Raw genomic sequence first — 12,496 nt, forward strand, 5'->3', positions numbered from 1 at the left:
GGGGGTCAGGACGCCGGGGTTCTGCTCCCCGCTCTAGGGTGGGAGTGGGGCCTGGTGGCTGGGTCTGGGGGTCAGGACGCCGGGGTTCTGCTCCCCTCTCTAGGATGGGAGTGGGGCCTGGTGGCTGAGTCTGGGGGTCAGGACGCCGGGGTTCTGCTCCCCACTCTAGGATGGGAGTGGGGTCTGGTGGCTGGGTCTGGGGGTCAGGACACCGGGGTTCTGCTCCCCGCTCTAGGGTGGGAGTGGGGTCTGGTGGCTGGGTCTGGGGGTCAGGACGCCGGGGTTCTGCTCCCCTCTCTAGGATGGGAGTGGGGCCTGGTGGCTGAGTCTGGGGGTCAGGACGCCGGGGTTCTGCTCCCCGCTCTAGGGTGGGAGTGGGGTCATTGGCTCCTGGGTTCTAAGCCCCGCGGTGGGAAGGTGGGAGAGGGCTCTCTTGGAGCAGGGAGCAGCAAGGCAGAATGTCGGGATTCCAGAGAGTGTGAACTGATGGCTGGAGCTGGGAACCAGGATTCCTGATGGTGGTTGGAGTGGGGGCCCCAGGAATTTACAGGTGAAGGGAAATTCTGCGAGGGGAGTGTAATGGGAACGATCTAAAACTACGGCAACTTACGCACAAGCCGGATTCTTGCCCGAGGCTACGTCTACACAGGAAACGCTGCAGCTGAGCCCCTCTAGCACTTCAGCATAGCCACCCTCGGCCGCAGCGGGTGGGGTTCTCCCATGGGGTAGCTAATCCCCCTCCCCCAGAGGCGGTGGCTGCATCGCTGGCAGAATTCTTCCCTCGGCTTAGCACTGGCTGTGCTGGGGGTTTGTCGGCTTCACTGCGTTGCTCAGGGTGTGGATTTTTCACATCCCTGAGCATCGTCGCTGGGTTAACGTTTGAGTGTAGACCGGGCCTGTGACATATTCCTGGAGGGGCCTGATTTCCTAGAGAGCCAGGGGGTTGTTCTTTCCTCTCTTGCAGTCCAAGAGTCCATCAGGATCGTGGTGCAGCCCGAATCTCAGGTGGTTACAGAAGGGACCCGAGCGTCTTTCAGCTGCTGGGCGACGGGGCCCCCGGGACTCAGCTACCAGTGGTTCTGTGGGAAGCAGGAGGTGAGGCTGGGGGAGGGAGGAGGGAAAAGGGAAAATCTCCAGGCTTAATAAATTAATCAGTCAATAAATCATCAGCAGCAGCAGGGTCGAGTGGGAGGAGAACAGCTGTGCCACTGACACACTGAGCAGCCTTGGGCGAGTCAAATTTGGGGGACCCAGCTTGAGACACGAAGGGCCGAGCAAAGCACCCCAGCTCCAGCTGAGGCCAATGGATTCATTCGTGCCTGGCCAGTGCAGGCCGTGCTCAGAGCTCTGTGTCAATGCTAGGTGGTATTATTAGACCATGCAGCCTCCCGGCGCAGTCCCCGTGGGGGGCGGGACACTTGGGGATGGATGGAGGGCGCAGGGCCAAGAGGCTGCATGGTTCCTGCCCCCTTAGACCTGGCGTGGTTTATTTCATGCCTGTTAGGTGCCTGGTGCCACCTCCCCTGAGCTGGTGATTGACCCAGCCACTCTAGAGACTCCGGATTGGTACATCTGCCGCGTTAACCACAGGGCCAGCTTCGCGTTCTCCAGGTGGGCCCGGCTCCAGGTCAAGCGGAGCAGCAGCCCTGCCTCAGGTAGGAGGGCAAGTCACAGGGCTGTTTGCAGCAGCGGCAGGGAAAGCAGCTGGCAGTTGAGTTGTCTGGGGGCAGCTCCAGTCTTGGCACCGTGTTGACTTGCAGATTCTGCCCTTTGGGCCTGGCCGAGGCGGGAGGGCCGTGTACCGTCAATGTGGGCTTCATGCTTGTGCCTGGGATGGGCCTGCTGCCCTGGGGTACCAGCTGTGTCCTGGCCTGCAGTCCTTTCGCATGCCGTCCTCCCATTGATCCCAGCCCTTAAACAGCCTGCCTATCAGGCTGGGGTCACCAGGGCCTTCCTGCGAGTGCATTACAGTGGAAGGCAGTGTGCTCTAGTGGGTAGTGCACTGGACTGGGACTTAGGAGTCCTGGATGCTTTTCCTGGCTCTACCAGTGGCCTGCTGGGTGACTTTGCCTCTGTGCCTCAGTGTCCCCATCTGTAAAATGGGGACAAGGCTCCTGCCCTCCTTCGTAAAGCACCGTGAGCTCTGTGGATATAAAGTGCTAGATAAGGGCTCAGGATTGCTGTTATGATGATTAACTGAAGTGGCCCGGCTATGAGCAGAGGGCGATCTGGGCTCTGGAGTGACACAGTGCCCTGCTGCTCAGACTGAGATGGAGCAGTGCCTGCTGGGATATGTAGTCTCCACTGGCTGGGCCTCCGTATTGCCCACCTGCTGCAGGACTGCACCCTTGGCTGCCCTTGCATGAGCCTGCCCTGGGGCCTGGTCCCACATGAGGACTCCTGTGCCTGCGTTGTCCTGCCCCAGGCTAGCACTCTGTTCTCCTCCCCACTCCAGCAAGCGGCTATTGCCCAACAATGGTGGGACTGCAGATCCTCTGTCAGCCCCAGCCCTGCAACTTGGACGAAGGGGACTCCCTCCAGCTGCGGTGCGTGGCCATCGGGAACCCACCGCCCCAGTACCAGTGGTTCCGAAACGGGAGTCCGATTGAGGGGGCGCGGAACTCCCACCTCCAGGTACCCTCCCTTGGGGTCTGGGCAAGGGCTGCTGGCTGGGCAGGGGGCCCGTAATGGGCTGCAGACTCTCGGTAAGGCACTGTGGGCTCAGCAGCCCAAGGTGGGGGGGAGCGAGCAAGGGGGAATCCCGGGTTCAGGGCTCCCAGCCTAGCCCACCGGGGCACGTTCTGCTGCATTCAGTGCCCACAGCCCACAGCTCACCAAAGGCAGATTCCTGGGGGCTCTAGTCACAGTGTATGGTGCCCAGAGTGCAGGGTCTGCCCGCTGGAGCACGCCTCTTCCTTTCCCCTCGCTGCAGGTGAAGCTGGTGACAACCGCGGAGAGAGGCCGCTATGCCTGCAAGGTGTTTAACCTCTTCCAGGAGCTGTGGAGCCAGGACACGGTGGTGGAGATTGGTGAGGACTCGGGATCTGGTGTCGGGACTCGGGATCTGTAGCCACCCCCACTGCAGGCCATTGGCAGGCTTGGAACGGGGGCCTTCAGAACCAAAGCTCCATCATCCATCACTCGAGCTAAAGGAGCAGCTCTGTGCACGGGTAGCAGTAGTAGGCTGTTACCTTCTGTTGACCAGCCACTAGAGAACAGAAGCCACATTTTGCTCGCGTGTTGGACCTGGGCGCACCGAGCCCGCAGGCAGTCCCCACCCCACCAGCCCTGCCCTGCGGGAGAGCTCTGAGGCTGCTGGGCAGGCTGTGAAGTGATGTGGTCAGTCCTATGTGAAAACCGGATAATCATGTGGGACACATGCTAGTCACATGGCTTGGTGCAGTGGGGGAAGGTGCTTGATATCCTGGTGATGGGCCTAGGGCTGCCTGTTAAACCCAGGGATCTCAGCAGGGGTCTCATGAACAGGTATTGGGGGTCACGGCCACCCTAGCTTGCTCATAATGTTAAATGGACGGGGCCCCAGTTGCGTCCTGGCTAGACTGCAAGGTGTGGGGAGGAGTTGAGGGCCCTTATTAAAATAATCTTCTCCCATGTTGGCCTGGAGTTCCCACCCGGGCATGGCCAGGGACAGAGGGTACATACCCCCTGCCCACCCTGGGCATTCCTGTTTCTGTAATACCTTCCCAGAGGCGTTGTGCGGGGAGTGGCCGGTCCCACCCAGCCTCGCCGAGGCCTGGGGGTGGGAGAAGAGACAGCAGCGCCTCCTACGGTGCCTCCTGTGCCTATCTGCAAGCCCTGCAGGGAGGACGGGGTTTGGGGCAAGGACTGTGGCACGAATGATCTGCGGCCCCAGTCACCAGCTGGAGCCGGCTTCAGAGGAGCCGGCACTCCCAGGCAGCCCTGCTCATCTTGCCAGCCTCACAACTTCACCCTTTGTTTTGTTCCAGGCCCACAGCTGTTTGCCTCCGGAGGCTCCTGGCGGGAGGAGGACGCAGGTAGGTGAGGCCCAGGTGGGTCCCACCCGGACCTAGGAGCTCCTCTCTGAACCCAACTCCCCTGGGCTGGAGGCTCTGGCTGTGCCCGCCATGGGGCAGGTCAGGCGTTGTCACGGCAGCCGTGGCCTTTACACGTGCTAGTTAGTGGACTGGACTTCTTCTTTGTCCTCGCCTAGCTTAGCTGGCTGCTGGGGGCTGAGTGCCTGCCCTGCGGCCCAAGGGGTGCTGCTCTGGGCAAGGGAGCTCCTGGGACTTGTGTTGGGTTGCCGAGGTTCCCTCCCCGCCGGGGGACAGGGTCTACCAGCCATGGTGCCCGTGTGGTGCTCAGAGAGATGATCGTGTGTCTCTTTCTTTCCAGGGAGTGCCCCAGAGCACAACGGCCCCAGCCAGCTGTATGGTAAGAGGCTGCATCCAAATCCCCAGGCCAGGCCTCCACTTAGAAATGGCTCGAGAGATACGGCTCTGGGCCTTCCCCCCTCGATACATGCATCCTCCTTCCTCCCTGGTGCCAAGGCGGGGACCCATTCCAGACTGTTCTCCCAGCCAGCCCCATCTCAGCTGACCCGTGGAGAAACATGTCTCGCTGATCCATCCTCACGTGGGCTCCTCCCTGTGGATTGGGCAGAGAACCAATGCGGATCCAGCCCTGCCTGTGGATGTGAGAGATGGAGAAGAGCCATCAGACCACCTAGCCCAGCCCTAGGATTGGCCTGGCAATGCAATCTCCAGGGCTCTGTCCATCGCCCATCTCCTCCATGGCTTTGCAGCATGCCCTCCTACCCCTGCCGCAGCCCTGGCACCCACTGGCAGGCAGCGAGCACAGCGTGCTGGCTATTTTAGGCGAAGTGTGGCCTTCAAGGAAGAGCCAAAGTCTTGTCTGGAGGGATGAGCCAGCTGGAGGGAGGACTCTGCCTTGCTTTGGAATAGAGGTCTAGGCCCAGGGCTAAAACTTGGGGCCGACTAGTTACATCCCGACTCTAGAGAGCCCATCTACAGCAGGTGGGGCAAGAGGCTGTCTGGGGTGGTGCTGAGCGTGAAGAGGAGATAGAAGCAGGGAGAGGATGAACGTTCATCCCAAAGGGCCCAGGAGGGTTCCCCTCGCTCCCTCCCCATCCTCCTGACCTGTTCCTCTTGTCCCTCTCCTGGGGCAGCCACAGACAAAGTGGCCCTGCTGATGGGCAACATGAACTACCTGCACCACAAGCACCTGAAAGCACCCATGGTGGACGTACACGAACTGACCAACCTGCTGCGCCAGCTGGATTTCAAGGTGGTCTCCCTGCTGGACCTGAGCAAGGACGAGATGCAGATGGCCGTCAACGAGTTCCTTCTCCTCTTGGACAAAGGAGTGTACGGTACAGAGGGAGCGCGCTATGTCGCTGGGTAGCGGTGGGAGAGCCCTTCTTTACTGGAGGAGGGGATGTCGACATGGTGTACGTTGGTCTACGCTGGAATAGGCCATTTCCTGCTGGGGCCCCGGCCCGTCTGGGCAGACTAGTGCAGGCTGGGAGGGGTGGGACTTCTTCACCAGTAAATACACAGGAAGATTTTAATGAACATTTCAAAGTTTTTCCCCAGTTTTTTTCCTTAAAGTGCCAAGTTTTAAATGGAGTCAAATTTTAAACTTAAAAAATGTTGCCCCCTCGGTGGAGGCGCCCGTTTCCTGCCCCTCTTGTGGCTGGGAGGTCGGGCAGCATCTCTGGGGCTCAGGCAGTAAAAGCCGAGGGTGGAGCCTGTGTATTTTTGACGGCTCTGTCATTTCTCGTAATCGCCCTCATTCACTTGCCCAAGTGCCAGACGGGAGTTGGCACTGAGTGATTGTCACCAACTGTAGACGGTCTGGGAGGTGTGGGATCGGTAGCAGCCCGGTGGGGGTCACAGACGCACCGTGGGGTGGCGAGGGCCCTTCCTTGCTCTCACTACTGCTCAGCTCTAGCCTGGCACACTGCGCCACACAGCCCGGGGACCGGAGTCACGATAACTCCGTGTCAGCCAGGTCGGGCCCTGTTGTGCTGGGTGCTGTACAGAGGTACAGAGGGCGAATGACAGGAAGGTAATGGGGCCATAAGGAGAAATGAGGGAGTGGGAGGGAGGGATGGGGCGACAGGCAGACAAATACAACCGGAGCTGTGTATCTCCTAGCTCGGCAAGTACAGTGGCCACAGGTCGGCTAGCAGCCACCTAGGAGATGCCCGCAGGCCGCAGACACGGGGGCGAGGAGGGACTTGCAGGGACCAGGGGATGGCTGGAGGAGTCTGTCCGGGTGCCTCCCACTCGGGACAGGAGAGAGCGCACAGATGCTTGTGGGAGAAGCCAAGGGGCCCTGGAGGCTGGATTGTTAGCAGCTCAGTGGGAGTGCGCTGGGTGAGGCCGAGCTGTGGAAGGCTCTGGCATTAAGGACAGGGTTTGGCTTAGCAGGCGTCAGCGGGTGGCATAGCCAGAGCCTGAAGCCAGGCCGACGATCCTGCTGAAGGCCTAACGCAAGACCCCGCCGACAGCCTGGCCAATCCATTGCGGCAAGCTGGAAAGGGCACTCCAGGCAGTATGACCCCAGGGATGGGAGGGGGGAACTGGGCGAGCAGAGGAGGGTTGTGTATAGGTCAGATGGAGAAATGAGTGGGAAGGAGGAGGAGAACCCGAACTGGATTTCTGAGCCCCCCTGGAATGGATTTTGCAGCCCCGGATGCAGTGGGCTGCAAGGCCAGAATTAGGAGGGAGGCAGAGATGGAGACGGTGTGAGAGCAGCACAGACCGGTGCAGGTTGATGCACTCTGCTCCTGCTCTCCCTCCCCCAGGTTTGCTCTACTATGCTGGCCACGGCTACGAGAACTTTGGAAACAGCTTTATGGTTCCGATTGACGCGCCGAGATCCTACACCTCGGAGCACTGCCTGTGCGTGCAGAGTGTGCTGAAGAGCATGCAGCAGCGGCAAACCGGCCTCAACATCTTCCTGCTGGACATGTGCCGCAAGAGGTGAGCACCCCAGAGCCAGCCGCCCGGGAGCGGCAGGGCCAGGAAGCGTCGCTCGGCACAGCTGAGCGGCTGCATACGCACTCCTGTACCGCGGACGTAGATGGGGGCACAGTTCTTGGCTGCCTGCTTTGAGGGCCTTGGCTGGAAGGTGCTATGTAAGTGCAAGGGACGTACACAGCAAGGGCGTGCGAAAGCAGTCCTTTTGCTTTCCAGAACACATATACAGACACTGGTGCAAGCACACGTGTGACCGTGCTATCAGGTGTGAAATATTATAGCCACCCACATTGAGGTCATGCACACCATGTGTGTCCATGTGCACATATAGCTGCCTGTGGGCATGCGTATACCCAGGGATTCCTACCCAGACGCACGCAAGAACATGCACGCAGAGGCAGCCACCATGCAGTCCCACCCACAGGCGCATCGCCCCACCGCCCAGTAAAACCAGCCGTGATTACTCATGAAAGGGGACACCTGACAGAGAGAGAGAGAGAGAGAGAGGTCCCTTGTCAGAATTAACTCCAATGCTTCCCCGGAGAGCAGCCATCCCCGGGGTAACCCGTGTGGAAAGGAGAACAGCAATAAATCCACAGCCAGGGGGCCGGAGCTCGTCTCCAGATACTCTCTCCTCTAGCCCACTGTTGGACTGGCGGCTGCCTGGTTCCCAGCCCACACACACGTTCTGCGAGGGCATGCCGGGCACCTGCTGTAGGGCATCGAGCAGCTAAATACTCTTGGCCATTGAACCAGCAGCGCAGCCTGACTGCTGCTAAACTGGCAAGTGCCGTGTTGTGCCGTCGCTGGCAAATGACGCCATTCCACCAGGTAAAGACACTGTAGCCTCCAGGCGCAGACAGATTGAGATCTCGGCGCCCGCGGCTCGTATCCGGCTCGTTGGCCGATCTAACAGGTCTTCCCCAGCTAGTACTGCAGTGCGACGACACTGGGCTGCCAGTTGGTGTCTCGTTGTGTTGGCGCACTGGCCTCATGCTAAACAATTCATCAGGCTTGCACTGTTTCCAGCCCAGTTCAGGGCTGTTCCTTACAGCATGTTCTGCAGGGCTTTGTCCTGTCTGGGCCTGGGGGCCCAAGCAACAGGGCTCTCACCCGAGGCACTAGGCCACTACCTCCCAGAGCTCACCGATAGGCAAGTGAATAGCATGAAACCTTTCCTCCGCTCCTCTGATCAGAGCCCATTGGCCTGGCCCCAGCCCGGAGGTCCCAGAGCGACCATGGACTGTGTCGGTTTCATGCCCCTCATGAGGTGCTTCCATTTCTTTTCAGGAACCTGAACGACGACATCATCCCGCAGGTGGGGGCGCTGCAGGTCACAGCCAACATTGTCTTCGGCTACGCCACGTAGGTGCTCCCTGTCGCCTCCCGCTGGCCACAGTCACTCCTCACCTGTGTCCTCCTGGGGCTTGAGTTGGGGGACGGGAGCAGGGTCCATTACAGGGGACTGAACCCACCAGTCACTCTGTATTTGGAGAGCTGCTAGCAGGGGTGTGTTCTGCCTGGGCCTCCTGGGGTGACAATCCTTAGGAGAAAGGGCAATAATGCAGCACAGCTCCATATTGCCTCTCACCCCAAGCTCTCCGAGAGGCAGCCTGGTCTAGAGGTTAGTGCACAGGGAGTCAGCGTCAAAAGAGCTGGGTTCGGTACCCCATTCTGCGGTACCTGGGGCATGTCAGGTCCCTGCTCTGTGCCTCGGGCTCCTTCCCCTGTCCATAACGTGGCCGTAACAATTCTTGGCCACCTGCTTTGAACTCCTTGGCTGGAAGGTGCTGTGTAACTGCAAGGGACTGGGGCAGAGCACTTTTAATTCATTACGCATCACAGTCCTCTTGGAAGAAGGTAGAGTTATTAGCCCCCATTTAGAGGTGGGGAAACCGAGGCACATCAAGCCAAGCTGGCATTCCACTGCCCACATGGCTGATCCGTGCCGAGCTGGACAGAGAACCCAAGTGTCCTGCCTCCCAGTCCTGGACTTTATTCTCCAGACAGCACTTCCCCCGCACTGCATGTGCTGTGTATTTTGTTCAGTTCCGTGTCTCTGTCCCAAGCCAGAACTTCTCCCCTCTGTAACCTGAGGGGAGGGGGTGACTTTCTGGGGCTGCTGCCTGCGTCTCTCCCAGGCAGTGGTGCTGCTGAGACCCCGGTGCTTTGGTGGGGTAGGTACGTCTGCCTCTCAGGCCTGCTGAGCTCTCGCGGTGGGGAGCTGCGTCATGAGCAGGCTCTGCGGGAGTGGAGAGGGGGGATTCCCCCCTCAGACTGGCCTTGGAGAGCGAAGCAAGGGGCACAGCTCCAGGGCCGGAGGCTCCAGGAGAAGCGAGGCTCTGGTTCCCATTGAAACACAAGGGCAGCAAAGTCCCTGTGGCCCTGTGAAAAACCCAGCCTTAGAACACAAGGGGATCCAACCTCTCTTCCCCCCTTATCTTGGCTATTGGGCTGCCTTGATAGGCCCTAGGCCAGGAGTGGGCAAACGTTTTGGCCTGAGGGCCACATCGGGGTTCTGAAAGTGTATGGAGGGCCGGGTAGGGAAGGCTGTGCCTCCCCAAACCCTAACTGCCCCCTCCCACTTTCCGCCCCCTGACCGCTCCCCTCAGAACACCCGACCCATCCAACCCCCCCACTCCTTGTCCCCTGACGACCCCCATCCAGCTCCCCCGCTCCCTGACTGCCCCGACCCTTATCCACACCCCTGCCCCCTGACAGGCCCCCCAGGACCCCACTCCCTACCCAACCCCCCCTCTAAAGCCCCTTTCAGAATGCGGCCCTGCGAACATGGGCGGAGGGCTCACGAGGAGCAGGGGCAGCCGCCCAGCCGGAGAGAAGCTGCAGTTTCCCCTTCAAAGCGCCGCTTCTCTCCGGCTGTCTGCTCGGCCGCCCTGTGCTCCTCCTGAGTCGTTTGCCACGCTCCTGCCACCCGCACCGCCCGCCTGCTCCCCTGAGCTTCCCTCCCTGCTCTCCCCTGTCCCTGCAGTGCAGCCCCCTCCCGCACCGGCGGCACGGCGAGCTGAGGCTGCGGGGGAGCGGGGACAGCAGGGGAGGGGCCAGGGGCGAGCCTCCCCAGCCGGGAGTTCAAGGGCCGGGCAGGACAATCCTGCGGGCCGGAGTTTGCCCACCCCTGCCCTAGGCCCAGACCCAAACCTGAACTTCCCCAGGTTGTAAGGGTGTCTGGAGCCAGGGTCTTGGTTCTGGCCCATCTCTGGTGAGCCGTTCTGCCTGAACCCGAAGCTTCCTCAGGAGTCCGAATCAAGCCAGCTGCTGTTGAGGCCAGGTTCCCAGGCCATTCTGTGCTGAACGGGAGAAAGGGAGCAGTTGGGCGTAGAAGAGGCTTCACCCCTGCTATGAAGGCGCTCCAGGCCTTAGCTCTCTCCCGTGCCCCTCTCAGGTGTGCGGACGCAGAGGCCTACGAGCTGAGCCAAGGGGAACTGTTCAACGGCATCTTCGTGAGCTTCCTGAAGCGATGGCTGCTGGAGGAGGAGAAGATCACGGTGCTGCTGGACAAGGTGGCGGAAGGTGGGTTATCCTGGGGTGGGGGTAGAATGACTCTTCCAGGCCAGCCTGTTACAGCTCAGGACTGTCGGCGAGCCGTTGACTCACGGCTGTGCTGAAGTCATGTGCCCAGCCCTGGTTGTGTCTTCCAGACATGGGAACCCTGGAGATCACCAAGGGCAGGCAGGCGCTGGAGCTGCGGAGTAACCTGTCCGAGCGACGAGCCCTCACTGATCCAATTAAACCGTCCGAGGGCCCAGAGGAGTTCTCTGTCAGGAACCTGCAATGGGCCAAGGCCCATGGTGAGAATTGGGGCCCCATTATCCCTGCTGAGGGAGGCAGACAGTGAGAGAGGCCTGTCCTGGAGGCGGGGGGGAGGGCGTTACTCAGGGAGCCCCCAGGGATTGCAGTGACTCGGGGAGGTCTCAGCCCATGGAGCAGACATTGCAATGCAGTTACCCAGAAAGCACGGGAGAGAGCAGAGAGCCGTCAGTGCCGCCAGCCATGGAGAGCCAGAGCGTGAGGGGCACACAGCTGGGCCCAGCAAGAAGCCTAGATCTTGTCAAACTTCTGCAAATGGCTTTGTTGCTATTGTCCCAGCTCTGATCAGGACAAGCACTGCTGGGATGCTGAGTTAGTGTCACAAAGCAGCTGCCATCGGGGAGCTCCACACTGACTCTGGGGACAGGACCCAGAGCCTCCTCCACTCTGGGTCCTGTGAGCTGAAGGAGAATCTCCATTAATAGTGTTGGTAGGAGAGGGCCTAGGACACATGGCTGAGCAGTTCTCATTCTGACCAGTAGGTGGCAGTGAGACACACACGCATATCATGGGCCCATTTCTTTGTTTGCAGTGCTTCCCGAAAGCCGATACCTCCAGTTCGACTGCGGGGCTCGGGTACAGCTGGGCTTCGCTGCTGAGTTCTCCAACATCTTGATCATCTACACCCGCATCGTCAAGATGCCGCAGGAGATCACACGGTGTGAAGCAAAACTCACAGATGTCCCGGAGGTGAGACGCCCAGTGCCAGAGCCTGCCTGGCTCAGAGCCCTGGCTCGGGATAACCGCGGGGTTGGAGGCTGAGCGCTGGGAACAACTAGACCCCCACCATTATTATTTTTTAAATCTCATGATTTTCAATCCAATCTCGTGATTTCGGGGATGCTGAGTCATGATTTCGGACCGCATTGGGTGGGCAGTACTGCAGCCTGGTGCCCTCTCATGCCTTGGCTGCCTTTGATGACAGTGCTGTCTCTGGCAGGAGCTGGATGTGGATTTGAAATTTACCAACAAGGAGAGCCCAGAGGAAATGGGGAGCAGCCTCTCCCTGGCCTGGAGCCTCAATTTCCCCGAGTGTTGCCTCTACAGCCGCCTCTGTGGCCTGCAGAAGCTGAGGGTAAGTGCTGCCCTGCCCCGTCGGTGCTGTTCGTGGTGAGACTGCTGGTTGTGTAACCACATCCAAGGTGGAACGGACTCCAGCTCCTGCAGGGCCAAGAGAGGCTAAAGGCAGGGAAAAAATAATGACCCTGATCATGCAGAAGGAGGCCAAGTGAAGCCCTAGTGTACATGCGCTGGCTCACTCCGCTGCCTTCAGGGGACTCCCGTGCCCTGACACCGGGATTTCGATCCTTCTCACCAGTGCTGGGCTTTGCTGGAGTGAGTGACTGTAACCTTTGGGGCAGGGACTGTTTGTTCTGTGTTTGTACAGCACCTAGCGCAGCGCGGTCCTGGTCCGGGACTGGGGCTCCTAGATGCCCTGGCAATGCACATAATGAATAGCAGCCTCAGCGGGCAGGATCTCCCCATGCTATTATGCATGTTATAGTGAATGGATCCAATGCATCCCTCGGGTAACGTCCAAGTTATTATCTAGTGGCACCTAGAGTCGCCAGCTGACAGCAGGGCCCCGTTTCCTGGGCACTGCAGGGACAGTCCCTGCTCACAGACACACGCTAACAGGAGCCAGACAAAGGCAGTACAGCTGGGGAACCAAGGGGGAGAGAGGT

At 59.9% G+C, this 12,496-nt stretch overlaps 1 protein-coding gene across 1 annotated transcript; it reads left to right on the forward strand.

The window, feature by feature from the left end:
- Positions 1-458: 458 nt before the first annotated feature.
- On the forward strand, positions 459-11,886 carry LOC117869097 (mucosa-associated lymphoid tissue lymphoma translocation protein 1-like; the record flags this gene model as incomplete). Its single annotated transcript, XM_034755600.1, is given in 14 exon segments — positions 459-478; positions 885-1,095; positions 1,505-1,655; positions 2,456-2,634; positions 2,933-3,029; positions 3,969-4,016; positions 4,375-4,413; positions 5,168-5,371; positions 6,812-6,989; positions 8,277-8,351; positions 10,387-10,514; positions 10,643-10,792; positions 11,344-11,501; positions 11,752-11,886. Coding segments are annotated over 14 exon segments (1,773 nt in total), but the record flags the coding sequence as incomplete, so codon positions are not given.
- Positions 11,887-12,496: the final 610 nt, after the last annotated feature.

The sequence above is a fragment of the Trachemys scripta genome, chromosome 22 (genome assembly GCF_013100865.1).
Source record: "Trachemys scripta elegans isolate TJP31775 chromosome 22, CAS_Tse_1.0, whole genome shotgun sequence".
NCBI lineage: Eukaryota > Metazoa > Chordata > Testudines > Emydidae > Trachemys > Trachemys scripta.